The sequence below is a fragment of the Pomacea canaliculata genome, linkage group LG2 (assembly GCF_003073045.1).
Source record: "Pomacea canaliculata isolate SZHN2017 linkage group LG2, ASM307304v1, whole genome shotgun sequence".
Lineage (NCBI taxonomy): Eukaryota > Metazoa > Mollusca > Gastropoda > Architaenioglossa > Ampullariidae > Pomacea > Pomacea canaliculata.
The window spans coordinates 42,612,393-42,633,928 of record NC_037591.1 but is presented as its reverse complement, the minus strand read 5'-3'; the positions used below and the strand labels follow the sequence as shown (position 1 = coordinate 42,633,928).

General features: G+C 43.2%; 1 protein-coding gene across 1 annotated transcript in view; it reads right to left on the bottom strand.

Moving 5' to 3' along the window:
- The window catches only part of LOC112556839 (homeobox protein Hox-A5-like), a 68,869-nt gene that overhangs the window by 20,585 nt on the left and 26,748 nt on the right, over positions 1–21,536 (bottom strand). Inside the window, exon 2 of the mRNA XM_025226217.1 lies at positions 16,067–17,296. Within this exon, the coding sequence (XP_025082002.1) occupies positions 16,067–17,099 (1,033 nt within the window). The 5' untranslated portion in view covers positions 17,100–17,296. The remainder of the gene's footprint in view (positions 1–16,066; positions 17,297–21,536) is intronic.

Genomic DNA, 21,536 nt, shown 5'->3' with positions numbered 1-21,536 from the left:
TGCTTTTTGAAGTCTCCGGAACAAATGAAGCGTGAAATCCAGAGTTGTAAATCGTGTTTCCTGGACAGGGCGACACAAAGAAGCCATCGGGCAGAGGGTCACTGAGGCGTGACCACCACACGTGATTGTAGCGCCGAGGTGCACCAGTCCGTGTCCTTTGCCAGCCACCCTCGCCAGTCTTCACGCCTGGGAATAATATCCAGCTTATGACATCATAAAGCCATCAGTCAGTTTAGTGTCAGGTCCTTTATCAAAGTAGCTTCTTGCACGGGGCCGTGGCCTGGCCAGAGTGTACAGGTACAATGTCTGGCGGAGGGTTGCTATTGTATTCACCTGTGGCTGCTTAAAAAAACGCAGACCACGGGTAAGTCCCGACAGTCGCCAACACCTTTCGATGGTGGACGGGTCTGAATTGGAAGCCCCGGGATCAGAAAAGGATTGGGCTGGGGGAGGTGGAAACGCTCTTCTGTGGAGGGTGGCGGGTGGCGGGTATGGCTACACACTGCTGCTTTGCACTTGGGTTTAGAAAGTCTGCTGCTACTTACTTGAGCAAAGGATCAAGCCATGGCAAATACTCCTACATTTACCACCTTCAAGGAACTAAAAGTCAAATAGTCTTGTCAAAATTAGTCTTTAAAAATATGATAACGACATTTCTCTCACAATTACAAACGGTAATAAATAGTTTTTTAAAGTTAAATTCTCTCTCTCTTTTACAGACTCTTAGAGCTCTGAACCTAGCTTATATATAAGTGTACAGAATAGTAATACCTTCACTTAACATCTCCAATAGGCACCTGGATGATGGAAAAGTCAAACTTGTATCAAACTGTCTCTGACTATAGAAGGCAAGGTTGTACCTGTCTCAGCTGCCTTATTGTTCTCGTAATTAACAAAATCCGTTGGCAAGTAGCGTTCACCTGGCGGCAGTTTAATGAAAGACAATGGCCCTCCACTTGAGTCCTCGCCATCTGCTGAGCTGTCTGACGAGGTGCGAGTCGCCCAGCTGTAAATATTTACACTCTCAAGCAGCAGACACCAGCAACAACCACTTTACACAATTACCTCTTGTGGCGAGTGTTTCTCCCTCGCCTCTTGCTGCTCGTAATCGAAGACGAGTGACGTTACCTTTAAACGTCGTGAGTGCGCATGCGCACACACCTGCACATGTTTGTGCCGTCACATATTTTTTCTTGCAATCGCTGTAAAGAATGGAATTTATATTTGTTGTTGTTGAGACTGCCGACAATTTAACAAGCTGCTTCACAGTTTGAGAAAGAATCTACCATCTAACCCAGACTCGATTTCTTTGAGTAGAATGGATTCTTGTCGCTGTATTGTTTGTTTGTACAACTGGGGGATGTAACAGTAAAATTACAAAGAACACATTTCGAGTGTAACATTCCAGCTGCACGTCAAGCGAAACCGTCAAAGCTTCTCCCCCGGGGGATCAAAGGGTAAAAAAGACCTTACTTCCACCCCTCATGTTCCGGGAGATGCTTGGAGTAAACAAGGAAACAGGTGATTAAGAAAATGCTATATGCCTTCATATAATTTGCTTTACGCAATCATGCTACATGCTAATTTATGCAGAAAATTAGCCCACCCATAAAATCCGCTCCGCTAAATTGATGTAAACTATTTTAAACACATACATCGCTGTAAACCAAGATGTAAATAATGATTCCCTGGTTCTCTCCTACTTCTCCATATTGCCAATTGCCACGAAAAATAAAGAATTTTGTTGTCCTCCTCGCCCTCCCAGCATGCCCTCCCGCTGTGAGGGCCGCCCACCAGCACGTTGAGTGACGTCAGAGTGAGGGCTGGACACGAGGGCAGCAGACTGCGCATGTCGCGTGTCGTGCAAGCACGTGCGAGGGTTGTTCTCACCACCAGCCGACTCTGGCACTGCGGGCTGCAGTCAAAAGGCAACAAACGGAGGAGATTGGCTCGCCCCTCGCCTCAAATACCTTCCCGACAGCCCCTCGTTTTTCATGCTCCTGCTCACGCCACCTGTGGGAAGTGGGGAGGGTGGGGAGGATGGTGAGCCACATACCATACCTCCACCCCACACCCACACTTTCCGGCCGTTTGGTAAATCACACTTCTTTCTCTCGACTGAAGTTCACTAAACAACATCCATGCGACATTCCGACTTGTAGAAACTACGGAAGAAACTGGTAGTGTGGGTAGAAGTTTGATCCCATTCCATTATAATGATCTTTAATCCATTCACCAAGTTCCACTACCATTCAATCTCTTTCTTGCTCTTTTTCATTTTTTTCTGTACTTCATCTATTTATTATTTTTTCAATTCTTTCCTCTTCGTTTTTTATCTCATTTTTCTTGCCGTGGTCGTTTTGTTATTGGTTTTGTTCATTCTTTTTCTCTCTTTGCCCTTCATTTACAGACCACTCTACATTTTAGTCGCACAATAAATTGTTTATATGACAAAAAATGTCTATTATCTTCTCCTCAGTGTCCATTGATGAACTGTCCCTGAAATTCTCATCATTTAATCACTCGTGTTTCTATGAAATGAAACAGTACTCGGGTGGGCTTGTGTTCTCTCATAGATATGCGCTCCTGAAAGAGATGAATTCTCTACTCAATAAAACTGAAAACTGCTCGCCCGCAACATTTTGTGAAAATGAAGCAAGAAGCCAGAGGAAGCCACAACCTCTACCCGCCTCTACCACCCCTGCTCCTGCTCCTGACACGATTTATTGATACAAACACTGTCACTAGATGCTCGTTCCCCAGGCACCTCATTAACCCTCGGAACCCACCCGGCGGTGCCAGAGACCATTCTCGCGGCTACTGTAGTCCCGTGAACTTGACGTGACTCTACGTGACTTGACGTGACATCATGGATGCCTTTCATATCAACAGGTTGACTTAGCATAGCCGGCGGACACCTCTGGTTATCTGGGGAATCTAACGGAGCCAAAGAAAGGAGCAAAAAAAAAAAAAAATCGCATGTATGTGTGAGAGAGATAGGCAGAAAAAAAAAGAATAATGTAGTCTGTGAGTTTGTAAAAGTTTGCTCATAAATCTCTGTGCAATAGTACGTGCTAGCCAGAAATCAGAAAAAAAAAAAAAATTAAATATACTGCAAAAGTTTTCGTCTTATTTAATCAAACTAAACCCAACCACAAGTTCCAGATTCCATGGCTTACTGGCCGCTAGGGGCGCTGAGCTGTAAGTGGTTTAAAAAAAAAATTCTGCACGAGTCTCTAGTACATTCCAGTCAATAATTTCTTGAGTTTATTTACGACTGTTTCCTCTGTTAGTTTTGTTATGTAAATCCGAATTAAGAAACGGTCTTGCCAAGCGTAGCCTGAGGTTCGTCCTTAGTTTTCTTTCCTTCTCCATCTTTGCTCCGATGTTCTCAGAAAACATCATTCGTATCCATATTACATAATGTGTATCCTATATCAAGTGGATGAAGGAATGTTATGAATGGGATCACAGATGAACTAGCAAGCAGGAGTCATCGTCTGCTTCTCTCTCAGCGTGTGCTTCATCAGTCGTCCTCCTCACTAGTTCCTCCCTTCACCGAGTAGGTTGTCGCTGTCGTGGAGTCAGCTGACTGAAAACTGAGTGAAAAGCTACTTTCTCTTTTCTCATGACGATAGAGAACCTGTTGACAAATAATCTGTAATCTCATGAGAAAGAGAGAAGAAATAAACAAAAAGACGATAGTCGATGAAAACTTCATCGTTTTCATCTAGGTGTGTATTTTTCTGTTGTCTGACAGCTCGTCCATATTGATATCTACAAAGCGATAGGTAAAGAACAGTTTTTGTGAGAGCAGTTTGTTGTTTACAATATGAATGCCAGAGGTTTGTGGGGACAAGGAACTGGTCCTCGCAAGCTAAAGCCAGTTTATGGAGACACTAGCACACAGTCGGACAGGGTGGAGTCGTTAGGGCAGTTGTTTACACTAGAATGTTTTGAGCAACTACCTTTGTTTGTGCTGGCTATCTCCTGCTAATGTCCCGACACGCTTGATTTACATCATAGACGAGAACTACATTAGCCGTGAGAAGGATGGTAGAGGAAGTGGGAGGTGGAGAGAAAGGGTAGAGGTAGGACAGAGACAATGCAGACTGGGTTCTTCTTTTATTCTTCCTTTCTTCTTGACCTGTTGCCCACGGGTGGTCCTCACAGAAGCCGCTGACCTGACGATGGTTCTATGCACTCTGGGCTCTGGGTTATCAGCTCTGTAAGTCAGCGGGGCCCTCTGCCTGGGGCTGGCAGCATGACACAGGCATATTTACGACTGACCGAGCGACTTGCCATTGTCTTCTCGTCACTAGGGGTCACCCGAGGTTAAGACTCGGGTCTTTTGTAGCAGTGCACTGTGGGAGGTTAGGGTTCTGGAACCTTGCCAGATGTCTATATCGTAGGCAAGTGTAGACATTTCATCCGTGATAATCCATGTTGAGACTGACCAGTGACTATGGAAACTCGAGAACAACCTGACACGAGGCTGCGAAAAGTTTAAATGTGCTTTAATTTGTCATCTAGTTTAACAGGAAGTACTTAAATACATGGTTAGTAATCACGAATCGTGATATCTGTGTAAGGTTTATGTGAACACCTGACACTACATTGTGTATTAAAGCTGCACAGTTCTTTATTGCCTGTGGACAATGTAACAATTGCTGTTTTTTACAGATCGTATTGTTTGTTGATGTATTGGTGTATCAAGTGTCTGACTTTTCCCGACAGTTTAATACCTGCTTCACAGTTTTTTACGAATGAACCCAGAGAAGATCACTTCCAGCAGAATGGATTATTTTCTATGGATTTTGTGTTCGTACAATTGAGGGAAATATAATCAGTAAACTTATCTATTTGAGGAAAGAAAATATTTCGAGCGTAACATCCTAGTCAGACCTTAAGCTTCTCGCAACCCCAAACCCCGGGTGATTAAAGAATAAAAGAGACCCTACTTCCACCCCTTGTCTTATGGCCTGGAAGGTTCCAGTGAACGACAAGTGAACAAGGATTCAGGCAATTCAAAAGATGCTATATTTTTTTGAGAGGGGAGATAATATGCACAGTCAAAAATGGAACTCAAAGAACGAATTTGTCACCTCGTGGAAAGGCTTCAAGAAGAAAGAAAGAAAGAGCTTGGACAGTAATCCACTTTTGTCGTCGCTCGCTATTCCGCCATGATGCACCCGCTTCCGGCCAGGGTAACAAAAGCAACGATCAATCTTATGATCTCCCCTTCCCCGTGTCGAAGGCGCAGAGATAAGCAGCGCCAAGCTGAAGGTACATGAAAGGGCGGGCTGCGATAATTATAAAAACCTCAGCCTCATCTATTTTCTCTGCCCGGCCATCAATTGCCATCAATTTGGCTTGGCCTCCACAATGACAATCGATGAGCACAGACATGGTGCCGTTAGTCAAATGCTCGCGCACTCTTGTGTTGTCGACTGCGCGCATCCATCTCGCTACTTCACCGTCTTTAATAAAAACTCCTCCGCCCCTGCATGCCCGGAGGAACCTCGGAATAACGGCCTCGGCGACAAGCGGCGGCCTCACAACAGTCGTAACTGGAACCACACAGACCAGGGCTGTGCAGCCTCACGGGGAGACGGGTGGGTGTGGGGTAGGTGGGCGGAGGAGGGGCCAGATAAATAGTTCTTGTGATAAGAGGCATTTGGTCCAGGAGAACCGCTCTTCAAGCAGTCACTAGGCTCTTTGAAACCCAGTTAGGCTCTCTGGGAGCTGGTTTGTCTCATGCGAGGAAGAAGGTTAGGACTTCCATCCTGCATCGTTTTTTCTACTGCCACACCCCTTACCCACCATCCCAGCCTCAACGCGAGTGGCCTCACGACTGACGGTTTGTTAGAGAACAGAAGAAAAGGTTGATGTTTCCAGGAGTTTTGTTTTCCTTAGAGGTTTTTGATTCACTTAACTTTTCTTTCTTAAAAAATGTGGGTACTTTATCGTCACGTTCTTCAATAGAAGTCGCCAAAAAAAAAAAAAAGAATTAAACAGAGAAAATTTGGCAAAGACGGAATTAGAAAGAAAAGAAAGAAAAAAAAACAACGAAAGGAAAATTTTTTAGATGAAAGAAAGAATTGATGGAAAAGTAAGAGAAGGAAAAAAGAAAGGGAGTGAAAGACTATGCAGACCAAAGAGTGGTGATAGTTGCTGGGCCTATTTTCGGGCAGCAGTTTGCTAATTGCACCTGGCGTCTATGGTTACCGTCCTCTGGTTGCCAGGCGCTGTGCTGGGATTGACGTGCTTGAGACCTCGGCGTCGCACGCACCCTCGTCATCTCAGGTTCAAACCTCGCCGACTTAGCCTATCGGATACTGTTTCGGATTCATTATCCCGGTAATTAGCAAATTACTGTGGACGGTTTCTGAGTCTTCCAATGCTACCAACATCGATTGCTCGCTAGTTTTTGTGAAGATTCTCCTGGCGGCGTGTGGCAGATGGCTAACGAGGGAACTCTAAGCGTTGTCGTGTGTCCTGTGGTTTCGTGGCCTTTGCTTTGGTGGCCATTGAGCTCGCGACAAACGTGCTCACGAGCGGAAGCTAATGGATGCCAAAGTAAAAGAAATATGAAGAAAAGAGTGGAAAAACAAAATAGAAAGAAAAAGCCGAAATATGAACGAGAGAAAAACCCGCCTTTCACATGTGTGTGTGTGTGTGTGTGCTTTCCCAGAGAGAGAGAAAGAGATAGAGTTAGAGAGAGCTGTGTGCTTTCTTCTCTAGGATTTATGTTCCACCACAGACTCGGCGAGCACAGAGCTAGAAGTACATGTATAGTCGTCTCTGTATGTGTGCATTGCGCTACACACTGTGTAGGTGTAGGGCAGGTGTGTAGTATGTATGTACACATTGTGGAGGACAGGGTGTGTAGTATGTATATACACGTTGTGGAGGACAGGGTGTGTAGTATGTATATACATGTACACGTTGTGGAGGACAGGGTGTGTCATGTGTCTGTACAATTTTGGGCAGGGTGTGTACGTCTACGTTTGTGAGGGCAATGTATACATGTACAAATTGTGGAAAGCAGGGTGAGTAGGTGTATATGTCGGGTGTATAGGTGTGTATGTACATATTGTGTTTATCGTCTCCTTCTGTCGTCTCCCCGTCACCAGCTCGACAGTAACATTATTTACTGACTAATGTACAGCTCCAGTAAACAAAGGTTAAAGTGAATCAGTAAGAGAAGGCCAGAATCTGATAACAGCAACATTGTGGTGTCTATTGGTATACCAACATGCTATAAACAAATTCTTGAAAAAATAGTCAATGAATGTACAGAGGTAAATTCGCCAAATTCGTCATACATATTTCTCTTTCTCTCGCTCTCTCTTTCTCTTGTTTGTCTTGTCTGTTTTATCTCACTGTCTTATCTCATTGTCTTGCTCTCTGGTCGCGGAGTGTATGCACCATTCCCTTATTTCATCTCTCTATGTCTACACCTTGTCTTCCCCTATATTTTATCCACTCGATTAATTGTTTCTCTTTTATTAAATCTCAGAAAATCATTGTGCTTTGTTCCCTGATAACTTTAAATGAAAGATTTTTTTTGTTTTCAGTTACCCTTTATTAAAAAAAATTCCTTATCGCGTTTATAATTGTTTCTACTAAGAAAAATATAATTGTGCTAACCTCCCTTTAACATATTTTTTCTCTAGACTCCACTCCTGCAATTTTGGAGGTGGAGGAATGTTTCTCTTTTTCTTTACCCGATCTTTTGGGGGTTTTTTCCCTTAAAGAAAATTAACTTAAGTAGTTACCTAAAAGGAATAAAGGTTCTACAAATTTCGCAGTTTTGCTACTAGTATTCACAATGGAACTAGAAAGCCAGAAGACAGGACGGACTGGAATCGTCTCCCTTCTCTCGCTCTTCTTTTCCAACATTTTCAACACACTGGCGCGACTCTCATGTTTACGGAAAGGAGGCTTCGTTCCCGAACGGACTCATAAATCTGAATGCTCAATATAAACGCCTCTCGGGTGTAAATTTGAGCGGGTAGCGTGAAGAAGGGTCGGAATGGCAAACTGTCGCTTATGGGCCAAGGCTGTCGTAAAAGTGTGCAGTAAAGTGGAAGTTTAGTGTCGTTAACATCGGCGTAAATCCGCAAGTTACTGTCGCTGATTTGTTCCTGGGGGTGGGAGACAAAATGATGCAATTCTTGGATGTCGAAAAGAACGCCTGCTCGCTTTTTTTCTCATTTTTCCGGTTAAAAAGCAAGCTAGCGAAAGTTTGTTAAAAGCGAGATGGACGAGAGAACATTTTTCATTTTTTCTCCCGTTTACAGGTAAGCGTTTCCGGAGGAGCGGGCCTGTGAAGAAGGTCTGGCATGCTGCAGCAATCAGTCTTGGGTAACGGGGCCCTAAACATCTGAGCATCGGGTTTCCTGGCAGAGACACCATCGCCTACAAATTACACACAGACGAAACATAGGTTTATTCTGTGCTAACACACATTTGTTGGACAGTCAGTCAGACCAAGCTGTTGTCACTCCACCTTTCACACCCGGAGTGGCACAAGGTTTCAGCTTTTATTTTTCTTCAATGTAGGAGAAAATACTGGGATTGTGCTGTATTTCATTTTTTCTTCTGTTTCCTTTTTTTCCTTTTTTTTTTCGATTACTTTTCTCGGGACCCAGTCTAAGTAGACATCACATTTCCGAAGTGAGTATTGATCTCCTATGAATTTTATTTGTATGCTGAAACTGTTCGCTTTGCACGTTTTATCGTGCTCGAGTAGACCGGATGTAGTTTTTTTCTGTTCTACTTTCTGTGTTGTTGTTTTTTTTTGGTTTTTTGTTGTTTTTTGTTGTTGTTTTTTTTTGTTTGCATGCCTCTTTGTCGTTTTTAAGCCTTTCTAATAACATGGTTCTTTCTTTGTTGTTATGCTTAGCCTGCTTGCTTATTTATTTATTTATTTCCACAGTTAAATTTGTTCTACTTCCTTTTTCCTTTGTGGCTCAGAATACGTGAGACAACAAAACGAGGTTTAGCAACTGTCCCACGTGCAAATGGAACTAATGTATTTATTTAAAAGAATTCATAATAATTGTAGAAACCTAATTGTTTAAATGAGATTGTAAAGGTGCAGGAGACAGAGGACTACCAAGCCTCGTCAAGACTATGGAATGACATTACGCCACTCAGTGTATTCTGCATAAAGTAATTGAGAGTACCTGCGATGAATTTAGGGTTTTTTCCATGAAAAATATTTCCCAAAGTTGTATTTTCCCCTGGCACGATACATATTTATGGACTCTACTCATAAGCCGACAATATTCAAGTTTTAGTTGTCTGTGAACTGTTTCACGAGATACTATCGACTGTAGTGACTGCGTTAGTGAAAGACAAACAACAAAACCAATTAATTACAATTAAAACAAAATCAGGATCGCTCATAGGTAAACATCAACAACAGAAACAATTTCGTCATGGAAAATCGAGGGTTTATAAGTACACTGCTTAGTGTGATGTTTCTTTTAATTATTATTTTACCACAAACAATGGCATTTGCGGATGACAGGAACTATTTTGATGGACGATGCAAACATTTGATGATCTCCAAAGTTCCCCAGCCCCTCCCAGCCTCTCTTCTGTGCCCACCCCACCCGCTGTGACTGTCGGACACACTATCAATTACCTTCGCCTCATTATTTCATTGTCGGACAGTCAGGTGAAACTGAAGCATCTCGGGGTGGTGGGTGAGGCACCCGGGCTTATCACCCAGCGTCGCGAGCGTGTATTGAGTTCTGAGGGAAGACGACGCAGGAGTAAGCTGTCTGGCCGACAGATGGCGCGCATGGCTGTGACGTCAGCAGCAGGAGGGAGCACAATGGCACCCGGGCTGCAGTCGGGCAGGCGGATCTGCTTGCCAGCGAGACACGCAGGTATCGAGCGGCTGTTTGTAGATAAATCACTGGAGTAATATCCTGCGCCGCTGCCTTTTTCATCTTTGATTTGTTGCCGGCTCCCTGCTGCACGGATTGATCATTTGTATTCTCAACTTCTCTATTAATATCAACAGCGATTGATAGGGTGTGCAGTGTTATTATCTATGTCTCCGGTCGTCTTTTGAACCTATCCACCCCTATTCCCTGTGCATTCGTGTAACGGTAAAATAAATAAATAAACATCCAGCTCTTTCCTCTCCCTTTCTCTCGCTCGTGGGGACTGTCTCTTCAGCATATGAAGTGCATCACAATTTCTTCAGTCTAGTAATTTGGTAAATTCTTAGCAAGGAAAATAATAAACAGCATACATAAACATTTCCAGAAAGGACAGGATCATTACTATCGAATTTAGTCGGGATCTGACAAACAAATGAATGTTAGTAAGTCCCAGCCGCCGTTTGCCATAAACAAATATAGATATATGCTTTTTAAATAAACTTCTCAGAGTATTTTGCATCTAAATAAATAAAATATGTATTTCTGAGTTGTTTTATTTATATTTTACATGTTAGTATTTATTTCTTTTTAATTTTATATTTTATTTCAAATGTAAACGGTATTTATTTAGTTTTCCTACGTGATAGAAATTGGTATCAAGAGAAGAGAGGAAGACATGACTGATGTTGGGACCAAAGAACTTGTGGATGATTTACACGGAATGGTGAGGCTCAATATGTCACGATTGAATGAAATTCGAAAAACTTTCAAACGTTTGTTTCACGTTGTATCGACACTTCAAACGCGGTACTTAACTGTTTAACATGTAAACTAACATTTGAGTAATAGGAAATTAGTAGAAAGTAGGTGTAAACAACCTACACAATGATATCTGTTTGAAGCAAATCAGTTGCTAAAAACCTAACCACCCCACATTCCCCCTCCCCCCCGCAAAAAAAAAAAAATTACTACGTTTGTTGTTACAATATTCACAAGAAGCATCACTAAGTGTTTACCAATGTGCTCGAGTTTCTTTTCATTCTTTTGATTAATTTCTTCCCTCTTTCCCTTCAAAGACTAGTATTATTTACCGTGGGGAAAATGAGTTCTCATAACAGACGTACGTTATGCCTCTCCAAGTCTCATTCCGTGATTTTTGTTTTGTTTGTTTGTTTTCTGAAACATTTACCATTTGTGCAGATGTCAACGGACAGGTGTACTGATCTCTTCACCCGCAGATTTGCACAAATAATGTATTTCAATGCAACACATGACATGCAGATGTGCTCAAATATCAATACGACAGGTGCCATGCACTTTTACACAAATATCTACACACACACACACACACACACACACACACACACACACACACACACACACAGCCAAGGTGAGAAGCGGACCGACAGGTAGAACAGCTTGCACTTGATTTCTCCTTTTGTTGGAGTGAAGTCGGTGTGCAGCTTACAGCTTATAGGGCCACTTCGCTAGCGACCTTTGCACCTGTAAGAAGCCTAAGTACCAGATGTCTATAAATCTCGTGTTTACCTATCCGCGGGAAAATGTGATGTTGAGCTGACATTCGTAACACAGGTTCGCAACCCGTCTGGTCCGTAGCGGTGCGCTACAAATAAATCTCCATCTTTTATTACTTTTACTTCAGTTATTCATCAACAAAATATCGATTTAGGAAACCACCACTTCAAAACAGGTTAGAATGTGCAAAAAATAAATAAAATAAAATAAATAAAATAAAGAAAGAAACAGTCTATGGTGCTTACCATATCATGACTCTGTACAAACCTTAAAAGGTTAATAGTCAAGGAAACCTTGAGAGTTAATATTTCTATCGACATGTATAATTATTTCTTCCAGTTCTTCTTGCATCCTATTTTAAATTAACAATGATAGAAGTTTTGTCAAAAATAAAGAAAATTTTTTGCTCGGATAAATAATTTACCCCCTTACTAAATTAGAAAACTTCTGTAACAAACTACTTTGTCACCATCCAATAATTAATAAACAAAGCCATTGCCATCAAGCCCAATATTGTGAGATGTTTTATGTAAACATACAGTCAATGTAAGACAGCGGATTGTTGTGGTCACGTGTTGTAGTCATCCACTGGCAGAAGTCGCCTTGTATCGCTGTTTTCACGAGACTTTTTAAACGAGTGTTATTAATTTTCTACTCTTTTGCCTCCTGACACAAGCTAGCATTTCAGCGCGCGTGTATGTGTGCAAAAAGCACAAAAATGTGAAAAATAGACAAACATCAGGTATTTGGTGTTTGATAACTCGCAGTATTTTCTTTCTACGAGATGCGACAGTCTGCGACTGTGATGTTGTTTTGTTTTGTTTGGTTAATTCACAGTGCGCAACTTCCAGCAATGCGTGAAAATTTAAATGGTAAACTTTTAGAGAATAATTTGTTTATTTTACAACACACCTTTCGGTGACAGGAAAATTTTGATTAAAAGTGTAATGATAAACGGACAAAATATTTCCAAAAAAAGCCGACTTGAGATGCAGCCATTGTCAACCGTGTGCGTATGTGTTTGTGAGTTTGTGTGCGTGTCTTCACAATTTGTATAGTGGCTAGAATAGTCAGATACAGTTACCAGCAAACCGACTTTCCTGTCTAAATCTGATTTTCCACTTTATTTTAGAAATAAAAGCTACAATGTCTGGGAAAGCTCGCTGGCTATGTTCCTGTGTACGATGGATGAGTAAGATCTTTCTTCGGCCAAGATTTTTAGAAAGAACAGAAGTAAATTGTATTCGTCAAGATGTGACCTTTGTATAATACTATTCACGTAGTACGTCTCACGTAACATCATTCACGTAGTTCGCTTCACGAGAACTGTGTTTTGCCTCATTTCTCTTTCTTTCTTGCTTTCTGTTATTTGTGTTTGCGTGTGAATGAGTTTGTGTGCGTGCGTTCGTGTGTTTGTGTGTGAATGAATTGTGTGCGTGTTTGTGTGACAGGAAAGAGAGAGCGGGAGGAGTGAAGTTTTGAGGTTTCCTTTGCCTTGATTTCCTCCGCACTACTCAGAATTATTTCCAGCTTCCTGTAAAAGGTCTGACGACTGGAAAATGAACAACCGTGCAATTGGGTGGAACGAGTCATGAGAGCGAGCAGTAAGTACCGACAAGCAGACGGTCTTCTCTTTCCGGCTTCTCCCTGCACTCGTTTGTACTCAAGCTACTCTCTTCCCTTCATCCGAGGAAACAACTGTAAGAACGCTTCCAACACCAGTTTATCGGTAAACAAGTTTTCCCCACTAAATGATACTTGCCTTTGATGTGCACACAACCTTTATCTACTTAAATGTATTTTTTAATTGACAATAGACAAAAGTCAATGTACTACAACAGTTTAAAAGTGTCGGGCGCGCTAAGAATTCTAAGAATTATAAGTCAGAATTGTTGCTGCTCAAGTGATCGACATACTGAGGAGCAGGAGGTGGGTTTGTATGCGAAGCTTTGTTTAGAGAGCGGAGGTATTAAACAAAAAATAAAGATAAAAATAAAAACAACACTAGCAGCTGCGAGAGGCGAGGCGAGGGCGAGGACGAGGGCGAGGGCGAGGACGAGGGCGAGGACGAGGGCGAGGGCGATGAAGAGGGCGAGGGCGAGGGCGAGCTGAGGCGCCACGTCAGCTGTCATGCCGACGATGTGACTCCGACGTGAGAAAGGCAGCTCGTCACACAACACCGCCTGCAACCTCTTGTCTCGTGACTTTTGAATGCACCCTCCCTGTTAGGCTCGGCGTTATTACAGACCTCGACCACTGATGGCAAGTTGCCGCAGACACTTGTCACTGATTACAAGTTATTATACGCACATTCCAGCCGTGACAAGATGTAAGACGTTTTCAGGGATGATCCCCTGTGTCTCAATAGAAAGGATTTGTCATGAAGTGACAGATGAATGGACTGCAATGCGAGAAGGGTGCAAGGTCTGAACGAGAGGGAGGAGAAAGAGAGACAAACATTCCCACCTCTACCTTCAAAGCCACTGAGCTCTCACGTGTTGATAGTGTTGTCCCCAACACAAAACATTATTGTTTCAGAAAGAAGACAGACAAATGTGCAAACGGTCAAACAATTGGAAGATAAAAAATATGTCTACCTCGCTGTTGACATCTGCAGAATTAGAGAAAGAAGACTACTGAACGACGTAGCCATAGTTACATGCATCAAACAATTTTGTCTCAGTTCACCGAAGAGTGAAATGTTCACTTTCTCCACCACAGGAATGATAAACATCCAAAGTTGATTTTCCTATCCTGCATCGATCACACACATCCTGCACGGCCTAAGTAACAAGACCAGGGTAGCTATGATACCCGACTCTCTCTTCCCTCACTCCCCCACACATCCTGGTGTCTGGAGTGACCCTGTGTGAACTTTGCGATGTGACGGCCAGTGTAGATGGACTGTTGACCCTCCATTGAGGGACACCACACCTTCCCGTAGACTTCAACTTTTAAAAATTATTAAATGCTTTGTCACTGTAACTTAGAATCTCCTGTGTATTCTTAGTGTCACAAACACTCAATGATTTTCTTAATTGAAAGAACATCATGAATGAGACAACAACAGCTGTGGTAGTACAGAAATTAATAATTAATATTTCTGATTAGTGCCACTGAGTCCAATTTCCTAGTTTTCAGTAAAACATTTTCCTACAAGTTTCAAAAGTGGCATATGCAAAATATTTCATGAAAAAATATTAGTATTTCAACTATACTTTTTTTTACTCAGTCTATTTTAATGTTATTATTCATTTATTGCTCATTTGTCCGTTAGAAAATCTGTAAGCAACCACAGTGCAGTCATACGGAGATTCACATTGTGGTTTCCAGGTGGCACATCTGCTGAAGCGTGACAAGTTTGTTTTGCTCTAAACTAACAAGGATTTGTATTGTTGGTGCAGTGGATACGCCTCTTTAACACTCGGCAGGACGCCGAGCGAACACTGCCAGGCCTGGAGTGACAGTTGGCATGACAAGAGAAGGGAGGAGAGGAGGAGAGGAGGAGGAAATCACACGGTAACAGTGTTGTTGACTATATTGATGTCCCTTACACGCTTATGTTGAAATAAAGTTAAAAATATTTTTCATTTCAAGTAGTAGTAGTAATATAATAATAATAATAATAATAATAATAATAATAATAATAATAATAATAATAATAATAATAATAATAATAATAATATCATCCTCAGCAGATTTCGTTGAGTTCCTTTAGGTAACCCTGGCCTGGCCTGACTACATGTAAACAAAATTGTTTGTGTGCTTCCTAAACCTAACTCAGATTTTCTTCAAAAATTAACATCACTGTTACCAACTTTATTTCCTCCTTGAACTGAGCGAGCGGCAGCTTTGTAAATAAAATATGTTCCTCCCACCCCAACCTTAACCTACACCCACAACATTCTGTGTGTGTGTTGACATATCATCTATTGATGCTAGCTGTTTGGTGACATTAGTTGTTGCAAAGAAGATGCAAATATTTTATTTTTCCTAGTTTTGAGTTAATTTTCATAGCGGTATTTTCCAGCAGATGCTTTGCCGTATTTTTTTCTAAGTAAAAACAAATTTGTCTAATTTATTGGATGCTTTATCATTATTCATAGTAGCTTTCTTTATTTCATAGTCTAGCTTTGAATAATTTTCAGTTTAATTCCCGCCTTCGACCAATGCCAGCTTTATTTCCCCGAGCTCACCCCTGAGACAGATTTTTGTTTTTGTATTTCATTCTTATGGTGAAGAGTGGAAGAAAGTAGTTTTTATTCCCTCCGAGTCCTGGTGTCTCGTTTAAGAAAATTGCTTCTTAATACTCCATTTAAATTATATTCGCACAATTCAAATATTGTAATTATTTTTACCCATTTCCCACACTTTTCCACACAATTAACATTTTCTGTTTTACGTGTATAAGAAATCCTCAGGCAACAAACACTTCTGTCGCCTAAAAAATATTCTGTGAAACCATGGTGTAAAGTTTTGTAGCACTTGCCAAACCACATGGACGAGGATAAAATAAGTCGGCAATAAATAAATTATTCAGCCGACATCAGTGTGATCAACGAGTGAACCGATCAACAGTCAAAATAATTATTTAATTAATTATGTAATTAACAAATCAGACTTACCTCCACTGTACTGCATCCTCCTCATCCAAGGATAGATTTGCGGGGGCGGGAACTTCTGATCGGTTCCTGCCCCGTTTGTAGAATCGCTGTTGGCGTTATTGTTGGTAGCGCTGTTGTTGTTGTTGTTGTTAACACTGTCGTTGCTGTTGGTACTGTTGTTGTTGTTGCTGCTGTTTGTTGTGGGCGACTGTTGGTGGGCTGGCTGTGGGGTGGGACTCTGCTTGATGTGAAGGGGAGGGGAGCCCGCACCACCGGAGTGGGCCGAGGAGGGGCGAGGTGATGTGTCGCCCACGCCGGACCCACCGCTACCAGCCTCACCTGTTGAGTAAAACCCATCAGCGGCCTCTCCACCGCTCGTCGCGTTGCTGTGGTGGTTGTGGTTGTGGTGATTGCCGGTACGGGAGTTGTTGCTGCTGCTGCTATTGTTGTTGTTGTTGTTGCTGATGATGCTGTGGCTGTTGTTGCTGTGAGCCACGTGGGGGTTGCTGCTGCTGCTGTTGTTGTTGTTGTTACTGGTGGTGTTGTTGCCCCCGCTGGCGCCACCGCTGTTGCTGGAGCAGGTTCGCATCTCACACAGTGTGCGGGGTTCCACGCCCCCACCCCCACCAGCACTGCCGCCACCACCAGACGGGGGCGCCGGACTGGTCAAGGCGGTGGGGGACATGTTGCCGCCGCTGTCGCTGGGGCTGCCGCAAGGACTGGCTGCATGGTGGTGTGGGTGATGGTGGTGGTGGTGATGTGGGTGCCCCATGCTTGGAGGATGCGACAGGCGGGGTGCCGCGGCCGAACTGTAGTAATCACCTGTCGGGTCGCCACCCATCACCCCGCGCGACCCCGAGTACCCGAGGTAGTACTTGGAGCTGCCGTACCCGGGGTACACGCCTCCGTGGCTCGAGTACCCGGCCAGACCTCCACCACTTCCACCACCGCCGCCACCGACGCCGCGGTCGTATCCTGGGTCGAGGCAGTGGTCCGCCAGCCCGGCCCCTGGGCCGTAGCAGGCCGAGATGGAATTGACGAAGTAGGAACTCATATTTGTCTGTAATAAGGGCCTCGTAAAACTGTCGCCTTTGTCACAGCACCCAGCGCCGGAGGCTGGAATGAATTATGAAGATAGTGGATGCGGCTGGCCGTTGCTGAAAGCCGTGCTGTAGCCGTGTGCATGTAGCCGGCCCGCAGTGGCGGGCGCCTGGGATTGTTGATGAAACTTGGTGGATGGGCCGGCCCCCCCTAGAAATGAGATATAGAAACAGCGGTCACGTGACCCAGCAGCCAATGGGAGAGGCCACAGCAGCGCGCGCGGCGCCAGCAGAGGTGAAAAGTCACGGAGCTAAAGGGATTCGGTGTCGGCTGAGCAAACCAGGGCGGGTACTGCAGCGTGCGTGCGAGCGTGTGTTGTGGGCGCAGAGCGTGCGTGTGTGCGTGCGGTAGTGCGTGGCGGTGAGTAGACAGCACAGTGTAGGGGCGTGTGTACGTGTGTTTGTGTGTGTGTGCTTGCGTGCTTAGGTATTTGCGTTCATTAGATATCAGTCGAACACTAAAGTCACTAAAGTCAGTCAGGAAACATAGTCAGGGTAGGCCACCCCACACATACTGCGAGCTCTTTGTAACTCAGTGTTCCTGTACACCCGCTTGAGTTACATGAACCATGAACCAAGTCACTGGTTGTGTGCTGCTACTTTGTTATCGCACACAGCCATGCCACACACACCTTTACTACTCGCTAGCTTTTAGTAAAATTATTGCACAAACACACACACACACACACACACACACAACACACAAACACCACACAAACACACAAACACACACACCACACACACACACACACACACACACACACACAACACCACACACACACACACACACCACACACACACAAACACACACACACACACACACACACACACACACACAAACACACAAACACACACACACATTCACACACACCACACAAACACACACACACACACACACACACACCACACACACACACACCATACACACACCACACACACACACAAACACCACACACCTCATGGCAATAAAACTGACTTGAAATGTAACTGGGAGATACAAAGGGACTTTAATATCCTCCTCATAGATAGCAGGTGAGACTAAACGTTGATGGAGGAACATAAACTAAGCAAGTATCCTACTCGAGATAGACTCTACCCTTAAGATGTCGTTGGCCTGTGGAAATAGTCTGACAGCCGCTCAGGGTGAGGGTGGGACTTGAACACTGCTCCGCGATACACCAGCACCACTCCACCTCCAACATCACATCATTGTCTGCTCAACAACTTCACATGGAGTAACACACACACACACACGGCGAACACACACACACTATATATATATACACACTAGGTCAAGTAGATATTTTCATTAAGTACACAGCAAAGCAAGTGTTGTAGACTGTTGACAGTGTTGCTCTGTTGTTCGCTGTCTTCACTTCACTGACTGCCAGTTCTATCAGTAAATTTTTAAACAAAATGGTGCACCTCCCACAGTTTGTGTTAAATCATATCTAGTTATATGGACTGTTAGTAAATAAAAGAATGGCTCACTTATTATGGTTTGTTTGAGATCAGATACACGTGAGTTGGGGAAAAATGCAAAGAAAAGGAAAAGAGGAGGATGTGACAATGTACATGTACAAGGTACCCGGGGTCTCTGTCAAGAAAGGCTGCAATGTCTAAATGTTTCTCTGACACATGTCTGCCTGGTTGCTAGGTAACACATATTTGGGAGGAAGATAGAAAATGCTATAGATAGATAAATACAGTGAGGAAAGGGTTGTGATGGAAAGATTCATTTTAGGGGGACAAATATCCCTCTTTTAATTTATGAGAACCAGTGGCATACAGACACGAATTTGCCGAAAAAATTCTAAAATAAAATAATTAGTTGGGAAATTAGATGGTCGCATTGACCTGAACATGATCTTATCCTAGAAAGTGAGTTCATGAGTTCATAGTGAGGTTATCCCACGAAAGGGTTGACATCAGGGTGATAATAGAAACATTTAGGCTGAAAAAGCAATTGGTTCAATGGTATAAAGATAAGATGGTATAACTGCTATAATGGTATAATGATAAGATGGTATAACTGCTATAATGATATCGTTTTCTTTTTCATCATCGTCGTTGTTTTATCATTTTGTAATTACTGTCACGATTTTCCTCCAGTATTCCCCCTATCTCTGTGCCTTCCCTATTTCCTCTGCTTTGCATTCTTCTTCTTGAGGAACAAGCAGAAAATGGAAGAAAGAATAACTTAAAAAACAAAACTGGAAGTAAACAGGAAGAAAAGAAGAAGGGAAAAGAATAAAACTCAAAAAACACACACAAAAGAAGAAGACCTAGAATAAAGCAAAAGAAGAACAAAAAGTAGAAAAAGAAGACGAAGAAAAACAAAAGAAGACGAAGTAGAAGACGAAGTAGAAGAAGACAGGGCGATGTTGGAGGGGAATTCTCTGGTGTGCTGGCGGCCAGCGCTGCCATGGTGTGTGCGCCGCTCCTCGGCCCGTTGTTTGCTTTCCCGCTTTTCAAAAGCGCCGCCCTCCCAGGCCCGGGGACGAGGGGCCATTCATCAACCAGTCACTGTTCGCTTCTCTCTGCTAAAAAAATTAATCAAGGCAGCGAGCAGTCATTAGCAGAAGCCAATCAGCGCCTCGTAAAAAGGGGTCAAGATGCATCTCTCTGATTGGCTGTAATGTGCTTGACCCCTATTCGCCGTCGGCTCTGTCGGGGATCTTATCGAGGGATGAGCACGGCGCCAGGCTCTGTAGCGGCCATAGCCTGCGCTTTTTTGCTGCCAGAAAATTATTCAGTAATTGTATTCTTTCTTCCCTCCCTCGACGCTGCTCTTTCCACCCTTCCATCCACCCGTTAAGCCATTGTTTTCTTCTCGTATTGAAGCGAAAACAAAAGATTCCTGCTACAAACTTTATGTGGCATGACATTCTTCAAGTCACTGGTCCGTGCACTGTCAATAATTTAGAGTGGACTGCAGTTCTCTCTCACACACACTCACACACACACCTCTCACTCATTAAGTTCGTAAGGAAAACCTACATGAACAGTATCTATAAAGGTAATTGTCTATGTTCATACAATATAAACCCGGGTGTGTCGGTCGGCTATGTGCAGGATGTTTTGTGGACTGCTTTTATGTTTGAACTACATGGAGAGTCAGGCTGTTGTTACTGTTGTTGCTGCTGTTGTTGTTGTTTTCTTTAGACAAAGAAAGACCTCGCCTGTCCCGATGTATTACACTGCGTCGTTTAGAAACATCAACTCGTTGTTTTCTTCTATTAACTCCTCGATGACAAAAGACTTTGTTTAACACCCTACTTAAGGCGCACGAACACAAAGCGAATAATATCCAGACCCCTATCTATAAAAAAGAAACACAAAAAGAGAAACTTTAGACAAGCAGAGAAAGAGTTGTAGGATGGAGGTTTGACAGCAGACACTTCAGACTAGCAACAGCCCGCGGCTGAGAATAACAAGCGCAGTTACAATGTTTGTGTGTGTGTGTGTGTGTGTTACTCTATGTGTGCGTGTGTGTCTCTGTGTGTGTGTTTTAGAGGAAGAGATAGTCTGCGGATGAGCGAACACAGAAATCATATTATCTTTACTTTCAAATATGAAATTAAAAAAAAAACTTTTAAGAAATAACAAATTAAAAAATATATTGACAAAAGGTTTACAAGCAACTAAACAAACAGAAAATGTTTTAATTAAATGTGAAATATTTCACAGCTTGAAAGATAAAGAAACATAGGAATTTAATTGTGAATGAAATAAAGCCTGTAGACAATTTAAAAAGACTGGTATATATAGGTTACTATTAATAAAAAATGTCTACACCTCTAGAAAGCTCGTTTACAACTCATGGTCACGATGTTGACGATATCAAGAAGAAGCTGTTCATCAGTCTGTCTATCCATTAATCAAAAAAGTAAACGGATTAGAATGAAAATTCACCAAAATTCCTGTTGTAACTCTGAGCAGCACCGCTAAGGCATTAGACTACAATACAATGATGGCAGACCAACACAACAAAATAAGAGATGAGAAATGTTGTACATGGTTTCGCAGCTTAACACAGGAGCACGAATCCCCTCAACCTGTGTAGGAAGGTCACCAGCTGCATTGCCTGACCTGGGGAGGGCACAGAGAGCGGGAGGGGCGCGAGCTGAAGGCCGTTTGTGTAATGACAGCATCAGTCGGGGTCATCAGACCCTCCGCATCACACCCCGCCAACACCTGTCCCTCCCTGTAGTGACGATCGCGATGTGGCACGACGGAGTGGTCGTTGTACATTTATCTCTGCCGCAGCTTCCGTTGGTGTCTGATGCCTCACGACCACCCAGGGAAGGGACGGGCCATCAGTCCACCCCACAGAAAAAACACCCACTAGTGTGTGTGTGAGAGAGAGAGAGTAGAGTGTGAAGAGAAGG